The sequence below is a fragment of the Epinephelus lanceolatus genome, chromosome 14 (assembly GCF_041903045.1).
Source record: "Epinephelus lanceolatus isolate andai-2023 chromosome 14, ASM4190304v1, whole genome shotgun sequence".
In the NCBI taxonomy this organism is placed as follows: domain Eukaryota; kingdom Metazoa; phylum Chordata; class Actinopteri; order Perciformes; family Serranidae; genus Epinephelus; species Epinephelus lanceolatus.
In genome coordinates this window covers 23324543-23343207 of record NC_135747.1, presented here as the reverse complement: position 1 = coordinate 23343207, position 18665 = coordinate 23324543, and the positions used below count along the sequence as shown (strand labels likewise).

At 40.5% G+C, this 18665-nt stretch overlaps 1 protein-coding gene across 1 annotated transcript; it reads left to right on the top strand.

Annotated features, from left to right (window-relative positions):
• The first annotated feature begins 973 nt into the window (after nt 1-973).
• tlk1a (tousled-like kinase 1a) lies at nt 974-18542 on the top strand. The gene is given in 24 exon segments (XM_033618011.2): nt 974-1163; nt 1165-1203; nt 1205-1241; nt 5499-5620; nt 5722-5793; nt 7600-7638; nt 8947-9022; nt 9121-9164; nt 9368-9463; nt 9556-9642; nt 9753-9845; nt 10041-10151; nt 10229-10365; nt 12009-12197; nt 12361-12427; nt 13892-13989; nt 14184-14265; nt 14370-14461; nt 14685-14774; nt 14880-15049; nt 15221-15356; nt 17048-17159; nt 17249-17356; nt 17465-18542. Coding segments are annotated over 24 exon segments (2310 nt in total). The 5' UTR covers nt 974-1121; the 3' UTR covers nt 17636-18542.
• The last annotated feature ends 123 nt before the right edge of the window (nt 18543-18665 follow it).

The window sequence follows — 18665 nt, the reverse complement described above, 5'->3', positions numbered from 1 at the left end:
ACGTCACAAATGTGGCTCTATTGCAACTCACAAGGTTCACTGACAAAAGAACTGTCTTATATTTAACATGTTTTCCAAACAAATATAAGATGCTAACATTATTAGCACAGGCCTATGACATTTTACATTGTATAAATTAGCAGACTTCTCTCTACTCATATGAAGTATAAATTCTGCCTAATTCTACATATCACGTTCAAAATGTTGCCAAAAATAAACTGTTTGCACTAACCAGATCCTGTGTAAAACATTAAATTCTGCAGCCCTGCATGCACGACAATAGTGAAAACACATTTTTCAACTCCAGGATTTTGTTTTCAACTTTTGACTTTCAAACATCAAAGCTTAATCTTTTAAAACTGAATAATGTCTGTTGTGCCAATTATATTGTCACTCTTGTTTAGTGGAGGGAGGGTCATGCGTTTCCTCCAGACAAACAGTGAGGCTCAAGGAAAAATATTTATAGCCTTGGGGACTAAAAAAGAAAAGAAAAAAAATAAGTCATATGTCAGCCACCCCCTCCTCTGATAAGTTAAGTACAGTCCCTTACTAAATCAAAATTACGAGATAATCTGTCAATTACTCTAAATGATAAGGTATTAAATGATGAAGTAGGTCGAAATGATGGCTTGACTTCTTGACTTTATAATCGTTTGATGTCGTCCAACAGTTATTTAGTTTCTTTAAATACAAATGGCAGATAATTATTTTAATTATTGAACATCATAATCTCCATTGATTTTCCCACCAGTACGACTTGTACACAAAGTGTGGTCGTGCATAGATCATGTGTGCAGTGTATGTAATTTAAGAGCAGTCCTCATGTTGTCATTGACGTGAGGAAAAAATGTATCACCCTCGCGATAAAAATTTTGCACACGATGCATGACGTTTCATAGGCAACCACTTGAAGACGGAGAGGTGGCCCTGGAGCCAGGACGCGCTGCTGAGGTGTGAAGAGGTTTGTGCCCTAAAAACAGATAATTATTACACATTTTCACCCGGTGGCAGCCGTCGTGTCCATGTGAGAAACAACCGTGGTATGTCAGTCGGTTAATTTCACAGCCCGTGTGGAAGATTAACCGTGTGCGCTGTGGTACCAACACACGAAAAGTAGCTTGATGAGTGTCCAAAGTAGTGGAAGTTTGGAGGGGACGCCATCTTTGGTCCCAGCTCTCCACGTCCCCAACACGGACTGTGTTTTCAGCAACATATCACGGCAGTGGTGAAGGCCCAGGAAGGTATCGTTAAACGTATTAAGACGTACATATATTTTCTACTTGCTCGTTTAGCTCATTTTGTGCAGGACGAAAGGAAATTGTGTTAAAACGACCGAGCAAATGTTGGTGGCGAAACCAGCTTGCTAGCTAACGTTACACTAACGTGTCAGCTCCAAAGTCAATTGAGCCTGTTTGGCTAGCTAGTAGCAGTGAAGACACAGGACCGTCTTTCTGTGCTCAGGCCAGTGCAGTAACCTTAAGAGAAATACGTGCATAATGGCGTTAAACCTATGCGAGAGCAGAAAGGGTAACCGCTGTGCTCGGTGCATCCTTCGTTAAGCATGCTGCCGTTACAAGAGCAAACACTAACGTTAGTTAAGTTACAGATGTAAAATGGATCAGTAAATGCAAGAAGAGATATCAAGCATTTTTATGGTGATGGTTAACGTGATATGACCGGATAAGTTAGGTGTGCGTTGCAATCCTTTGTTTGTAGACCGTGGTGTTTCCTTACCAACAGTGGTCACAGTATATGTGCATGTGTAACTGACGTTTACCATCCTCTTAACGGTACATAAGGGTCTTAGATCGGCTTTAAACATGACTGTATGTATGTAACATTAAGTATGGTGTTAAGGATAGCCCTTTGCTGTAGATGCTGCTGCACAGGATGTAAGGTAGCCTTGTTTGACCTTTTAGTATTACTTGGAGCAAGGACCGTCATGTAACGCTAGATGCCACGACAATAATGAGGGGACACCCATGGGATACATGCTGCTTTGGGCTGTGCAGCATGCTAACACACGCAATCAAATAACTGGTCCTTTTTGGTGGCCCAGTATAGTTGTCACTTGTGTTAATCACGCCTTCTTGCACCCTCAGTAGTTTTCACTGGATATTGTAATGATGGAGGACTTTACCTTAGCTTTCTTTGTAATATCACTGTTGCATGCATTGATTGACAATCAGTATGGCTGCCTACATCACTTATAATGGTAAATATTAATACTAGGAAGACCACTGTTGTCTGTGTTTTTAAAGCTTAAATTGCCAATGAATCCAACCCAGTTTATGCCAGGGATTTTTAAGACTTTACAAGTGTCTGCCATAAACAGGTGGTCACTCTGTTGAGCAGCACAGAGTTAAAATGACATCCACAGCAAGAGTTATAAGGGTTCAACCACTTGTTCCTGCAGGGGCTGGGATATAGATAATATTTGTGCACTGAGGCCTTCATGTTTGAAACAAAGGGAAATCCTTGAGAAACGCAACACAGCTGATTTGTAGTTATGATGTGAAACTGGCAGAAGCGTACTGGGTGAAAAGTGAGATATGGTTATGGAGCCATCTTAGCAAGACCCAAGATTGCTCCAAGGAGCAGCAGCAGGAGGAAGGGTTTTAGAGCTACACCCTCTCGTAAAGATTATAGTTTTTATAGGTGAAATCATATAATTTTAACAGGGCCGATTGAACTCCGACAACTGCACACCTTCAACAACTGCTTCTCGTGGATATTGCAGTGCTTATGTTGAATTTATGATGAAACCGTAAACACAACATACCAGTCATGTATTCACTACATGACTTATACTTGGTAGTCGTACTACAGTGAGGTGAAAGGTGAAAATTGTGCATTTGATTTGAATGGTTGGAAACTGGGTAAGAAAGGTTGTCTCTTTTTGTCTTGGACAAAATATTTAGCACTGCTATATAAATACTGATTGCAAAATAGTCTTGTTTGTTCCTGTAGTTGTATAAGACCGATGACTCCTTCGGCAAAAGAGATGGCAAATTTGATTACAAGCCACAGACCCATCATAGGAAATGTGACAAGCCTACTTTGTTGTCTCTGAGATGCTTTAGGAAGAGGAAATTGTCCTGTTGCCTGATTGTTAGTAAGATTTGTCCTAATAACATGTTTTTAACCTGCACAAGTGTCTTTAAGTATGGGAGGGTAGTGGCTGTTGATGTGATCTTTAGGTCTTATCAGGTAAAAGTGTGAGGGCAAAGGTTAGTTGACATTGCCAATCTCTTGAAAATCTGATCATTGCTTCTAATGTAGTGAGTGGTTAATGTGTGGAGGAGATAATAATGAGAGGTTTTTGATGAACAATTGAGGTTTGCAGTTGAACAAAAGCAACCTAATCCAGGTAAATCCTTCAATAAACCATATCATTATGTTGAGTCCAGGTTTAACTTGCATGCAGCTCTTAATTATGATGCATTGTTCTTATCTTTAGATACTTTTGTGCATCTGATAATTTAATTTCAAGTAACATTTCCTTTGCTTCTGTGTTGCATTTCAGTGCACTATTTCATATGATGTACAGAGTATTATTGGTAACCATGACGTACCAGTAAATCTGGTTTTAGAGCCTGTTTTCAATTTGGCGGCCACCCATTTCCATCCTATGATGCTGCACAGTTAAGTTTTTTAATAAACAGACGAGTGACCAGCAGGTTAGTCAGTCTAACACTCTGTCAGAAAATCTGAAAATTTATCCAAGATTTATCCAAAACTGTCCCCACAGTGGCTCTTTAAAAGATACGATGGATGCTTTCTTTATCTCTGCTGCTGTTCATATTCTCATTGTATATTATTGGTGGGTCATTGCTTGTTAACTGAGTTGTTAATGACACACTGGCAATAAAATATTAGTTTTTGTTCAAGAATTGACCTGAATTTTTAAATCTCTGAAGTGTAAATACATTTTGCAGCTGGTTTTACGTATGCTATTTTGCATTTTTGTTTTGGACACCTTGGGTGACTGATCAGTGGCTCAATCCCTGGCTCCTGCATGTTGAAGTATGCTTGGGCAAGATACTAAATCCCAAATTGCTCCTGATGGCTGTGCCACCAGTGTAGAAATGTGTGTGACTATCTAAACTGAGTAGCAGGTGGCGCCTTGTGTGGCAGCCTTGGCCTCCAGTATATGAACATCTGTGTGAACGGGTGAATGTGGCATGTAGTGTAAAAGCTCTTTGAATGGTTGGAAGACTAGAGAGATGCTATTCAAGTGCAGATCTATTTAACAAATCTATGTACATGATCATTGTTCTTGTGCTAATCTGGAACATAGTCACAAGCCGATATTATTTTGTGATTCATACCTGTTAAAACACATTTCTCAAAAGGCTTCATGTTACACACTGATGTGGGCCTATGTGCTGACTACCGCATTGTGATGTATAACTTGATAGCAGACAGTGTTTTTGTTTTAGAGGATATAATGAAAGGCTTTTTGAAAAGCTGTTCTAGCTGAGGCTCTGTCAGACACTACAACACTTGGCCTAAATTAAGCTCAAATACTGTCAAGTTCTACGATGACTGAAGATTGTTTTGAGATGTGAAACTTGTGTGTGTGTGTGTGTGCATGTCAATAAGGATGTGGACAGTATACCCAAGTAGTATTTAACTTTTCACAACTTCTCTTTATCTAGTATATTTGTTAAGTCTGCAGTTTTATATTAAACATTTTGTAAATAAATGAGCTGTTCAGACACTGATGTTACATGGATGTTAAAGTTAGCATATTTGTACATGTTTGTTGCGCATTCATCATTCGACCAACCTTTCTTTGAGCACAAATATGGTCTGTTCCCAGCTGCTGTGATTTTGTAGTTATTATTAGCAAGAATTTCTCAATACATTAGGTTTTCCTCCATTTAAATTGATTCCTTTGTAGATTCAAAATGGTTGTCTCATTAAAGCACAGGTTTAGTGGGCAGACCCCTGTGAGTCAGCAGCAGCAACGAAGCCCAGGGAGCTCACGTAACAGTCCCACAGGAGCACAGTATTCATCAGTGCCTAGCAGTCGAAACATTGCTGTCGGACTCTCAGTATAATAGTGTTTGTGGCATAGAGATGCCTGTTACTTCTGGACTTGTACGCTGCATTTCATAAATTATTTTGGTGACTTTATTTTTTGCAGGAGTCCTATTAAGCTGCTCTAGTAGATGTAGTTGTGGTGTAGGAGTACACATAATGAAAATCTTGCTCTGTGCGACACAAAGGTAGAGTGAAACCTGTCTTGGTTATGCCTCTGGGGAATGGGCATATATTTAATTTGGGCTGATATTCTGATCTAGATTAAAATATTATCACCTGCCAGAGTTTGAGGTTGTATACGTAACTAAATAAGCCGCCTTTATTATAATCCTGCTCCCAAGCTTATTGCTACTGTGTCATCTGCTCTTGAGTGGTAGCATTCAAAGGCTTCAATTAAGCTGATCCTTGAATAACTGAGACATACTGTGAATTGTTGCTAATCCTCCCAGGCACCATGGAGGAGCTGCACAGCCTGGACCCCCGGAGACAGGAGCTGCTGGAGGCACGCTTTATGGGCGGGGTCAGTGGCAGCACAGGGGGCAGCACTGGTAGCACAAGCGGGGGAACCAAAGTGAGTAAATATTAAGCTGGGTCATTGTTTTAGCATAATAATTTCTAAAAATCCAGTTCAGACCATATCCTGATATTTTTTTAATTTTTTTTTTTTACCAGGGTTTGACCAATAATGAATGTTCAAATCACAGTTTTGGAAGCCTGGGATCCTCAAGCGACAAGGAGTCAGAGGTATGCTAACCTATTGACTTGAACGATTGACAAATCATTATTTTAAATTAGTTAATGGCTTATAGTTAACATTGATATTCCCTTCATATTCTTGTGTATAGCTGTGTGGACCAATAAATGAGTTACAGTGGCCTACTAGATTAGAGTTTTCCATAGCTTGAAAGCAGACCAGGGTTGTTGTGTATATGTCATGAAATATCTGTGTCATAGTGCGACTGAGTTGTATATATCGTATGTCTGCTGTCTCAATAACAGTACCATACTTAAGATATTTAACATGGCTTACTCTAATGCTGTTCATGCAGCTCATGTTGTCCATAGGCTTAAACATCATATTGAAAATCACATTAAATGTTCTAAAAAAAAAATTTATTTGCACTTTGCAGCTGGTATTTCAACTAGCTGATATCATGAACATCATCATCCTGACACTTTGTGTCAGTCTTTGATACATTTCCCAAATTATCTGCTTGGCCATTTGGCTACACAACTTTGAGAACCTCCACATCTGAATTTAACAGACTTAAATCTCCCTGATGGGAAGTGTGTCAGACTGCATTCAGGCCAACAAAGACTTCCTTTCCATCTTAGTTCCCTGCATTGGCACAGTGTGTGACGCAAACCACCATGTTGTGTCCCAGTATTTAATAAGCCTTAAACTGTATTTCCATGCTCATGTTTTATGTTCTTCTTATACACTGTAGCAGCACTCCCAATTCACTGCTACCTCATGTCTTGTTTTGCAGTAGTGTTATAGAGAGGCGAAGTCGCTCCCCTTCTGGTGGAACACCAGGACCTTATTTCGTAGAACATATGTACAGTAGTTAAGAGACACAAGTACTTTTTTGATCCCGTTTGAATTGTGTTATGAATTACATCATGATGTTTGTCAGTCTAAAAGATAGTTTTGCAAGTTAAAAAAGTCACGTCATGACCTCCTCTCGCTGAGGCCACTATACCTGTGTTTGGTATTGGGATCTACCTACAGAACTTACTCTCCTCTCCCATGGCTGCAGCTCTCAGCATGGCCAGACATTGATTTTCACCTCTTTTAATTTTTAATACTTTTTCCCTCGTTGAAGTGAAATGTGCCCAGGTAACGACCATGTTGGTGTTGGTGAGAAGAGAGATGTGGTCCATCAAGTGGTTTCACACAAAGCGAAGTGGCAGTACAACAAACCCACAACAATCTGCAAATTTCTTAACTTGCAAAATTATCTTTTAAATTGGCAAACAACACACTGTAATTCATGGCACAATTCAGATGGGATCAAAAATGTGTTTTCCGCTGTTGACTACCATATCATAATATCCCATAGGGGAAACACTGGAAGGGGAGAGACTTTGCCTCTGTATTGTTCATCTGAATTCATCTAAGGCTGGAATAACATATTTAAGCAGCATTTTGTAGCATTTTTGATCCAGTATTTTGACCAGTTGAATTAACCTTTACACTCTGCTATATTTATAAAAACTGTAAACGTCTGTTGCTGTGCAGTCCCCCATGACATGGTTTATAATGAGGCACGAGGGATGACCAGCACCTGTTGTCAAATGCTTTGGAGGCACAAAGTTGGTTGGTTTTGGTCATCACAAAGTGTCTGAAATGGTAGTTCTTGTGATGAAAAAAAGTCAAGAGGGCAATCTATGATTTTGAGAAACATGCTGTTTAATTATTCAATTGTTTAAGAATACTGTTGAGTCTATTTTTAATAAAGTACTGATGTAGTAAAATGCCTTCCGCTATGTGTAGCTGCTCCTTTTCATGTTATTTGTCTGAAGTTCTTGTCTTTCTCACTTACACAGGGGTCAGATGTGAAAAGAGGCAGTTCTCCTGCTTATTCGGTGAGTATATGATGAAATCTTACAGCTAAAAGTAGTCCTGATAAGAGCTGTTGTATTTTCCATAGTTATGGGTAACATAAACACTGGACAAAACTGCAATCAGAACAGTCACACAAGTCAGAGTAAAATCAGTTAATGTTATGGCTAAAATCGGTTGTGGTAACTAAATAACAAATCAATAATTGAGTCTGTTTAGTCTACCAGGCAGTTAGTAGTCAATACCAATGCCAGTGAAATTCTATAATTCTTTATACCCAATGCGATACCATGGTAAAGAACAAAACAATTAATCTCATGTAGTTAAACATATATTTCTTTACTAAATACATTTGGGGCGGCAGTAGCTCAGTCCATAGGGACTTGGGTTGGGAACTGGAGGGTTGCCTGTTCGAGTCCCCGTCCAGACCAAATATGGAGCATGGACTGGTGGCTGGAGAGGTGCCAGTTGACATCCTGGGCACTGCCGAGGTACCCTTGAGCAAGGCACTGAACCCCCCAACTGCTCGGGGCGCCTGACCAAGGCAGCTCCCCACTCTGACATCTCTCTACTTTGAGCATGTATAGGTCCTGTTTGTGCATGTGTGTGTCTTTCGGACCTGTGTGTTAATGACAAAAAGAGTGAAAAAAAATTGAATTTTATGTAATTTAAACAAATGCAAAGTACTAGTCCAGAAATATATCAATATATATACAGTATGTTAACACATTTCTTTTCTATTGATGTTGTTCAGTGCGTGTATGATGTGACAGCGTTTATGGTAGGCTATTTGTCCCGCCCCTCCTCCACTGTGATTGAAAGAGTGGTTGACAGTGACGAGTGTAGCGTTTTACCCAAAGTTGAACATTTTTTAACTCTGGATGACCAGTACACAATGCCAAACGTGCAGTGCTGAGTTGGCAGTAAAAAAATTATGCTGACCTCAAGACAAAACTGCGACGAGTCGATGCAGAGCGGTCACTTCAGCTGCACTTGTCGCTGTCTTCAACAAGTTCTCCTTTCATGCTTGTAGGCGTTCATCTTCTTCTTTTGACATTTAACGGCTGACTAGAACACTTGTAGGCGTACATGCTGCCCCCTCAGGTCTGGAAGAATTGCATCCCTGGTACTTACGGTACAGGAGAAAAATGAGTACCTTCACGTTTTCAGAAAGTTGGCATTGACATGATACGCACGTATTGGTTCTGGTGACATCTCTAGTTTAAACTGTCCCCTCTGTCCTCTTTGCTGCAGCAAGTCTAAAAGTCAAAACAGCCGTTTTGTGGAGTTATTGCTTTAATAAACATCGTCAAATAAAATTTCTCTTTCAGACCCCAGAGAAGAAGCAGTCAGAAACAACCAGAGGCAGAAAAAGGAAACCTGAGATCCAATCAGAGAGTAGCCAAGGTAAGTGTGTTAAACTTGTTACGCTTCCGATCTTGTTAATAGTATTACTGTGAAATATTTTATTAAGGAGCATTCTTTTTCCTCTTTTACCTTCACAGGGAAATCAATTGTGCGAGGACCCAAAATAAGTGATTATTTTGATGTAAGTTTTCAGTTTTGTGATGTGTGCATTGAAAGGAAGTGTTGAGTGAATGATGTGTGCTGTATTCGTTTTTTCAGCCACTGAGGCATAATCCGTTTCCTGTCTCTAAAATAACAGTAATGTGATAGAAAAAGAATCACTAGTGGGTCTGCTGTTATCAAATGTTTGGCAGTGATGTCACCTTTCCTCTTTTAACCTTTTAGTTCCAGGGAGGAAACGGGTCCAGTCCTGTGAGAGGTCTCCCACCAGTGATTCGTTCGCCCCAGAACTCACATTCCCACTCCGCTCAGGGTATTGCTGTAAGTTACGCCAAAACTTGTACTCAAGATCTTCTTTGCTGCTCCATTTGGTGTTGCCCTGTCATAGACAAATGCTCTCTCTTCTGCTGCAGGTTAGACAAAATAGCTCATCTCCTACTAGTCTGTCTTTTGGGGACCACATGACGCATCCAAAGCAACTAGCGGTCAAATTTGTTCAGGTGAGGAGAGGTGATTGTAGATCGCCTGAACGCCACCGGCTCTTTGCAAATGCTCTCAAATGTGTCTGGGCAAGTTTTTAAAACATTTTTCTTGTCGTTTTCCACTTTAGACTGACCTCACAGTGTTGAAGTTGGCTGCCCTTGAAAGCACAAAGAATCTAGACCTTGAGAAGAAGGAGGGGAGAATAGACGATTTGCTAAGGGTAAGGAGAAGGTGTAACTCTGTTCACTACCTTGCTGAAAGGCTTGACTGGGCTGCGGTGTAACTTAAACGCAGATAAATTGGACAATGTTTGAAAAGGTGATGTTTGGTATTTTTTAAGTTTTGTAAGTAAGTGATGGATTGGAGAAATAATAAAATTTGTACAGCTGCTGATTCCATTTTTTCTGCTTCACAGGCAAACTGTGATCTCAGGAGACAGATAGATGAACAACAAAAATTACTTGAAAAGTACAAGGAACGCTTGAATAAATGCATCACCATGAGCAAGAAGTTGCTCATAGAGAAGGTAAATTTTCTTAACGCTTTATAAACACACAGCATTTACTGTATGTCTGCAAACCCCTACTTTGTGTTGTTCTTCAGAGCACCCAAGAGAAGCAGGCCTGTCGGGAGAAAAGCATGCAGGACAGACTTCGTTTAGGCCATTTCACTACAGTGAGACATGGAGCGTCATTCACAGAGCAGTGGACTGATGGCTATGCCTTTCAGAACCTTGTGAAGTAAGAGGATTTTACTGAAATTGACTGACTGATGTTGTCCTTTTCTAGTTGTTTTAGGATTATTTTTGTTACTACATTTTTAATTTTTAAGCTTTAGTTATACTTGGAGCAACACTCTCTTTTTCAGAAACATCCATGTCACATGTAGGCTGTAACAATTCAGCGGTAGGGGTGGAGGAAAAAATTAGTTCTTGTGTAGCGCAATTCTCTCAAACAATTCGGAACTTTGACCAGGCTGTACATTCCCTTATGACTGAACAAAATGGCTGGTGAAACATATTTGCCAGCAACGTATTTGCTAACCTAATGATATCACCAAAGCTCATGTGGAGTGGAACAGATAGGTACATCAGTTAAGTCAGTGTCACTGGGGCATGTTGCTGCCAGAGTTACAACATGTGGCAAATCCACTCCAACTGGCCGTGACAGAAAACGGATCAACATCAGACATGAGGCTCCTGCAAGATGGAGTCTGGGCTTCCCTCAGTTTGTTATCTTTGTTGTAGATCTTGACAGCAGTTAACCGAAACAGCAACGCAGGCATGTTCTATTGCATGATCCAGATCTTACCTATCAAAACTATTTTGAATATGGTAACATGCAGATAGTGGAAGGGAGGGACAATGCCAGCCTAAATCAGCTGACCAGTGGCAGGTTTATATCTACAGTCCATATCTGGGGTCTTGTTCATAAACATTGCATACGCATAAAATAAGGCCTGAAAGAGGCATATGCCACTTCACATGCGATCAGACTTGATGGGACAAACTTTGACCCTTGCTTACGAACATTTTGGAGACAGGAAATAGGCAACAGAGATGGTGAGGTGGAAACCTGATTGTAGGATTTCTAATATTTTTTGGCTTTTGTCTGTACGTACATTTTTAGTACGGATCCTACGCATTGTTTTATAAATGAGTCCCCTGGTGAGTTAGACTAGAGTCTGACTGGCACCCCTTGGCTTAAAAGCTAGCGAATGAAAGCGTTTTGGTTTCTATGAAGTTGAAAGGAAAGGGGATCTGGATGAAAGCCACACTGTTTGCAAGCTGTGCCTGACTAAACTAAAATATTTGGGAAACACAGTAAACATGAGAAACCATATTTCGTGTTGCTTTTGTGGTTGTAAGAAAAACAGCTTGTTGTAGATGCTGCCAACCAGAGAATCGAATATGTGACATCAAAGCTTCCACGAAATAAATAATAGGAACAGCAGTGAATATGTTGGCGAATGTAACCTTCCTCTTCTATTTGTTACTTCTGTTGTATTAATAATACATAATAGAAATAAATTCGTCCTTTTTATTTTAATTATAGATCATTACAAATATGCTGTTTGAAAGGTAGCAAGTAATCACACTATGAGGGGAAAAAAGAAAAAGTAAAAATTATATAGGCTAGTGCTTAGAGATTCCCACCACTAGTGTCTGGCTGCTTCTCTCAAGGCATGTAATTGATCTGAATCAGATTCAGCTTGGAAAATTATGTTCTAGGCGCAGCCCAAAAGTAACATTACAACTTTCAGAACTGCTGATTATATTTATCATGGTGTCAGATTAAATGTTTTGACTAGACTTTTTAGTGGAGCGCAGGTATGGAAATGGAAATAATCTCATCTAACAAAAAGCACTGCTTTCCATCTGCAGACAGCAAGAGTCGATAAACCAACAGAGAGAGGACATTGAAAGGCAGAGAAAACTTCTGGCCAAGAGGAAACCTCCGTCCTCCAGCAACTCCCAAGCACCAACCACAAACTCAGAGCCAAAGCAACGCAAAACCAAGGCGGTGAATGGAGCAGAAAGTGATCCCTTTCTAAAACCCAGCCTACCTCAGCTGTAGGTTCAGCTTACTCCTGGCATTACTTATTATTATTATTATTATTATTACTCCTTTGCATACTCTGCTGTTGTAAAGCACGTTTAACAGGACTGTATGGGCAGTAAGTGAATAACTGAATGTAGTAATCTAAGAAACTTTTCTCTCTCTCATCCCGAAAAGGCTGACATTAGCAGAGTACCATGAACAGGAAGAGATCTTCAAACTGCGACTTGGACATCTCAAAAAGGTTTGCCCAATTTATTCAAACATTTTTTTTGTTTCAGTGGGTAATTTGACTTCCTGTGCATTACAGGCATTAATTATGTATGTATTAATTTATTTCACAAGTTACTCAATTTGTCTAGGACGAGGATACCGTTCACATTTAAACCAAAAGCAGTACTGATGCCAGTACCTTGAATTCGGCACCGGTACTAAACTGTACTGTTTTTTCGCAACAAGTGATCCTGCTCCTTCTCTCTTCTCTTATTACACATAGAGTTAAGTGTCTGTATGTCTTTGTGCTTGTCTGACTGACAAATATGTGGAAATGGTATATAATTTAAAAAAAACAACAACATCAAAACAAGTAGTGATACTTGGCTATTTCTAAAATCGAAAATAGACCAAAACTATCGGTGCTTCAATTAGAGTTTTGGCTCACTAGGAGCCACTGGAGCTCTGTGGCCTTCTGGCTTCAAGGCTGAAGAGCACTCAGCCGCACCTCCGCCTCCTTTCTCAAGCCTGCGGCTCTGCAGAGCTTAGTAGGCCCAACCCTAGTCCTGGATAAAGTGAGAAACTTGTGAAATGAATCAATACATGAGGTCATGTGCCTGTACTGCACAGGAAGACAAATTCCCCAGCAGCTCCACTGTGAAGTTCCCCAAAGCACAGAAGCAGGGCATGGTGTTCCGCAGAAGGCGTCTTCACTTTGGGGTGCTTCACGATACTTCTGCCTCCTGTCTGAGCCTGATGTTTTCACTCAGGTGAACTCTTGGGTGCCAAAATTTGGCACCGATTTACGTAATGTGAATTGGTACTCAGTATTACTGATGTAACACAGTCGGTACCCTTGAAAGTACAGAGTTTAGGGGCGCCCACGTGCTCCAGGTAGAACACGCGCCTATGCACAAAGGTTGTGTCCTTGCCGCAGCGGCTGCGGGTTTGATTCCAACCTAGGGCCCTTTGCTGTATGTCATTACCCCTTTCTCCCTCCCTTTCACACTATAGCTCTCCTATCAAATAGAGATAAGCCACAAAAAATATCTCTCAAAAAAAGTGCAGAGTTTGGAACCTAATCCTCTCCAGGACCTAGTATATGATAAAGGGTGCTTTTACACAGTTTAGAAATTAAACCCTTGTTGGAGTCTGTATCTTGTTACATGTAGCAAATATTTGTCCTTAACATAAAGATAATTGAACATATTCAGCCTGATTCTCCTGCTTCCTGAGCTGAACCACTGTTCACTTTTGTGTGAATCTCCCCAAAGATGGAGCGAGCCTGTAATTTGTCGATGTATTCATTGTTTTCCCGATGAATAAGCATCACAGGCAGCCCCTGACAGACTCTGTACTAAGTCAACCGTTAATATTTTATACAGAACTAGTCGGCTGTGTACAAGTGGGTTTTGATGAGCTCCTCTCCTTGTAGTCGAGAGTTCTGAAGTTCTCTCTGTGCATTTGTGTGTTTGCGTGTTTGAATCATTTATAGGAAGAAGCTGAGATCCAGGCGGAGCTGGAGCGTCTGGAGAGAGTGCGCAACCTTCACATTCGGGAGCTGAAGAGAATTAATAATGAAGACAGCTCACAGTGAGTCTGAATCAATTTCTCTGACAGTTGCTGCATTGACATTGGAACATGATGTGCACACAGGGCCAATATCCTCATCCATAGTGGTAATATTAAGTGACTGCCCACTGCATGAAGCTCTTTTGTGTTTTTCCACATTGATCATGTATTGGCTCAGCAAAGCTTATTTTCTCTGTTGTTTTTTCCATCCAAAGATTTAAAGATCACCCAACGTTGAATGAACGATATCTGCTCCTACACCTTCTAGGACGAGGGGGCTTCAGTGAAGTTTACAAGGTAAGTAATTAAATGTTGACGTCAGGGGTGTTAAAGTGAAATAATATTCTTAGCAGGTATTGCTTTTCAAGTATAAGCCAATGTTTTGTCCGTATGTTGTGCAGGCTTTTGACTTGATTGAGCAACGATATGCTGCTGTGAAAATCCACCAACTTAACAAGAACTGGAGAGAAGAGAAAAAGGAGAACTATCACAAGTATGTAGACTAATGTGGAAATGTATAACCTCACCTGCAGTATACTATTATTAATGTTTAAACTGTTGTGACACACTTTGACAAGCTGTTCTGATGTCTTTTACATTCAGCGTATTGTTATTCCTCTCCATAAGCCCCAACCCTGGGCTGTCAGTGCAGGAGACAGCACCTCCACCTTCATGCTTTATAGCTAATACAAGCATAATTACCTTCCTCTCCACAGGCATGCATGTCGAGAGTACAGAATACACAAGGAGCTGGACCACCCCAGAATCGTGAAACTTTACGACTACTTCTCACTGGACACAGACACGTTAGTGCACTCGATGTATTCTTGTTCATCCATTTCCAGCACTTTTCAGCTCATTTCTGTTCAATGTGGGTCATAATTCTTAACAAGTCTTTTCCCGTTCAATAGGTTTTGCACTGTCATGGAGTACTGCGAAGGCAATGACTTGGATTTCTACTTGAAACAGCATAAGCTAATGTCTGAGAAGGAGGCACGGTCTATAGTCATGCAGATTGTGAACGCACTAAGATACCTGAATGAAATCAAACCCCCCATCATCCATTATGACCTTAAGCCAGGTAAACACGCCCCTCTGGGTAACTGATGACATATTAATTCAATAATATCAGTTACTCTACATTAAATCATATTGTGCCAACTGAGTGTCAGTTGTGTGGTGGGCTGCAGTCATATAACTGATAGTGCGCCATTTCCTCTTTAGTACTAACTTCTGTTACTTTGATTTCCAGGCAATATCTTGTTGGTGGACGGCACAGCCTGTGGGGAAATCAAAATCACAGACTTTGGTCTGTCAAAAATCATGGATGATGACAACTATGGCGTGGATGGCATGGACCTGACATCACAGGGTGCAGGGACCTACTGGTGAGAAACAATGTCCCATATACACACACCACATACAATGTAGCAATACCACACAATAAAGATACTCTAAGTAATGATTTAGTGTTCAATTTGGACCTGCGACCAGCACCTCTATAGGTCACTTGGGCACCTAACCTCACATTGAATTCACTGATAATGACTTTGTGGAAACACACACCATTTTGCCACTTCTCCTTTCATAACTCAGTTGTTGTAGGGAAGCATCATTTGACCAGAGACGTGTGTGTGTGTGTGTGTGTGTGTGTGTGTGTGTGTGTGTGTGTACGTGTACGTACGTGTGTGTGTGTGTGTGTGTGTGTGTGTGTGTGTGTGTGTGTGTGTGTGTGTGTGTGTGTGTGTGTGTGTGTGTACATGGTCAGAGCTATAGTGAATTTGCGTTGGTTTTTTTCACTGAAAGAGTGGGTCCTTCCGCGTCTTTTCCAGGTTTTTCAAATGGAAAGGTCTGCTCAGCCATTAGCAGAAAAGCTGTGATGTACGTTAGAGTGGCAAGCGCTGATAAGATGATGACTAAAAGTCATTTCAAGTCAGATTTATTTATAGAGCACATTTATAAACAATGAACACTGACCTAAGTGCTTCCCAAACAAATTAATTAAAACAGAGGCATGATCAAATTAAAAAGCAGGAATGAACAAATAAAAACAATCATAAATAACAGAATATAAGTAAATGATAAAAGCTTACAATATCTTCAAAAAAATAACCGAAATAGCATTGCACAATCAACAGAATTAACAAACAACAACTGAAAGATAGTGTGGGCAGGCACGTCGTCTTAAGGTTTAGTTTGGATTTTTGTAAGTGGGTTTGTGTGAGGTGCCAGTGTAATATTTATATCACTATATCATTACCTTGCCGTCAGACAGCCCTTTTTGACCGGTAAGAAGCCATGATATCCATTTATCTTCATCCATCTTTAAAGCCACCAGACTCCTTTTGACAAAAAAAAAAAGTAATTATGCCTCAGGAAACATGGGAGGTACTTGTCTACCACTGTCTTAGTCATTTTGATGAATCCCAACTGACGTGGTGTCCACGCAGTAGCCTCTGTGCCAGTTAGGGGGTTAGATAATGTCATATAGCTAATTTTGAAGATTGATAATACACAGTTAGGCTTAGTGATGAAGTGGCACATTGGGCAGGCTAGGGGGTTTATATGTAGCAACGTCATCGTGCAGAAACCCACGTCAGGTCAAGTTGAAAAATGTTTGCAGAATGTTTGAGAAAATAGCATTTTGATGCTAAAACATAGACACGTCAACTAAAAGGAGCACTGGAAAACTACAGAATGATAAAAATACTTAGAAATAAATAAGACCCGTTCTTTAATTAAAAGTGCGTAAGTATTATCAATAAGTATCTGAAGTAACAGCACTGGTCATGCAAAGTGGTCCCTTTCACTTTTATTTTATATAATCAACATGTAAGCAATACTTTAATGTTGTAGTTGGTCGTGGTGGGGCCAAGTTAAATTGATGTATGTACTCTGGGGTAGTTTAATTTCATATCTGCATCGTATTTTTTAAAGCCATGTTTTATGTGTAAAATCTTGGTATAAAAAGTAACCAGTAACAACTGTTAAATAAATGTAGCAGCATAAAGCAGACAGTACTTACAGTGTAAGTGTGCCAAGTTACTTTTCACTTGATGTTTTTTATTATTCTGTCCAGGTACCTGCCTCCTGAATGTTTTGTAGTTGGTAAAGAACCTCCAAAGATCTCCAACAAGGTGGACGTGTGGTCTGTGGGCGTTATCTTTTTTCAGTGTCTCTATGGAAGGAAGGTAAGGAGGGCGATACAGATTCTACCTTTGAATGTTTCTGTAATTTCTTGCGTAATTATAAAGCATTGCTCGTCCCTTTTTTCTTTCAGCCTTTTGGCCACAATCAGTCACAACAGGACATCCTGCAGGAGAACACCATACTGAAAGCTACAGACGTTCAGTTCCCTGTCAAGCCGGTCTCCAGTAATGAAGCAAAGGTAGGGGTGAACTTGAATATACAAGTATGAACCTAAAAAATGAGCATAGTAGGTCCCCTTTAAAATATCTTGTTGACCTGCAAATTAATACTATTCCTCCCCCTCCAGGCCTTCATAAGGCGGTGCCTGGCATACAGGAAGGAGGACAGGATCGACGTTCACCAGTTGGGAAGCGACCCCTACCTGCTCCCTCACATGCGGAGGTCAAGCTCCTCTGGGAACCTGCAGATGAATGCTGCTGGCTCAGGACCTGCCTCCTCCAGCATCATCTCATACTGACAGCCACGTACTGTGACAAAAAGGCAAACTGACCAAGTTGCACCCACGCCTGCAGAGCTTCTCAGAGGCTCTGGCTCGTGGGAGAGGAAAGCAGCCAGCAACAGGCGGAGCAGGACACCGATGGGGGAGATCTCACCTGGCCTCCTCTGACTTGTGCCAGGCTTCTACTTGTTTACCAGGGCTTGATTAACGGAGGGACGGTGAGGGGATGTTTTAAAAGGACATGGGTAAAAGGATCTCCTGAGGGTCCGATAAAAGCACTGAAACTGACGACGAACCTTGAAGAAAATGTGACTGGACACTCTGTTCAGATGTTGCAGATGGATAAAGCCTTAACGGGCCGAAGGGAGACTTGGCAGCCCGCCGTTTAGTTGAAATAACATGGTCCTGCCAGGGTGCAAATGATTCAGCTGCTAGAAGTTAATTTACTGTGAGGACAGTCATTGTTAATGTAGAACTACAAAGATTTCACTATTGATTTGGCTAAATGTTCTGTTTTTCACAAATGTTAGGCTTTAATTTGAGTTACTTATCCATGAGAATGTAATGTGTAGCATAAAAGTGGCATCTAGTGACATGTAGGTTGGGGCAGCGTACTTAACGTTTAATGCACAAAGTAACCAAATGTAGAAAAATGACAATGTATAGAATCCTATGCAGGAATATTAATTAACAGATAAATTGGAAACTGTATATGCTGTACAGGTGAATTTTCAAATTTTGAACTGCAGCAGTAATGTGTACAAAGAGTTAAAATTTCCCCATGCAAAACTAGTTTCCTGGAGTGTTTCATTTTGCTGCTTTGTTGCTCTTACTTTTTCAAGGGCTGTATGTTCCACTTCGGGTACAAATTGTACAGTTCTGCAAAGAGTGAATAATAAATGCCAGGAAACGTTTTTCTCTCCCACTGAATGGTACTGTAAAATCAGCCTGTTCATTCTAAAGTTAACATCCGTATTCACTTGATGACCCACTGAACAGTTTAGGCTGCAATCTGCTGCCATTTGTCTCCATTTTCTGAAATCACACT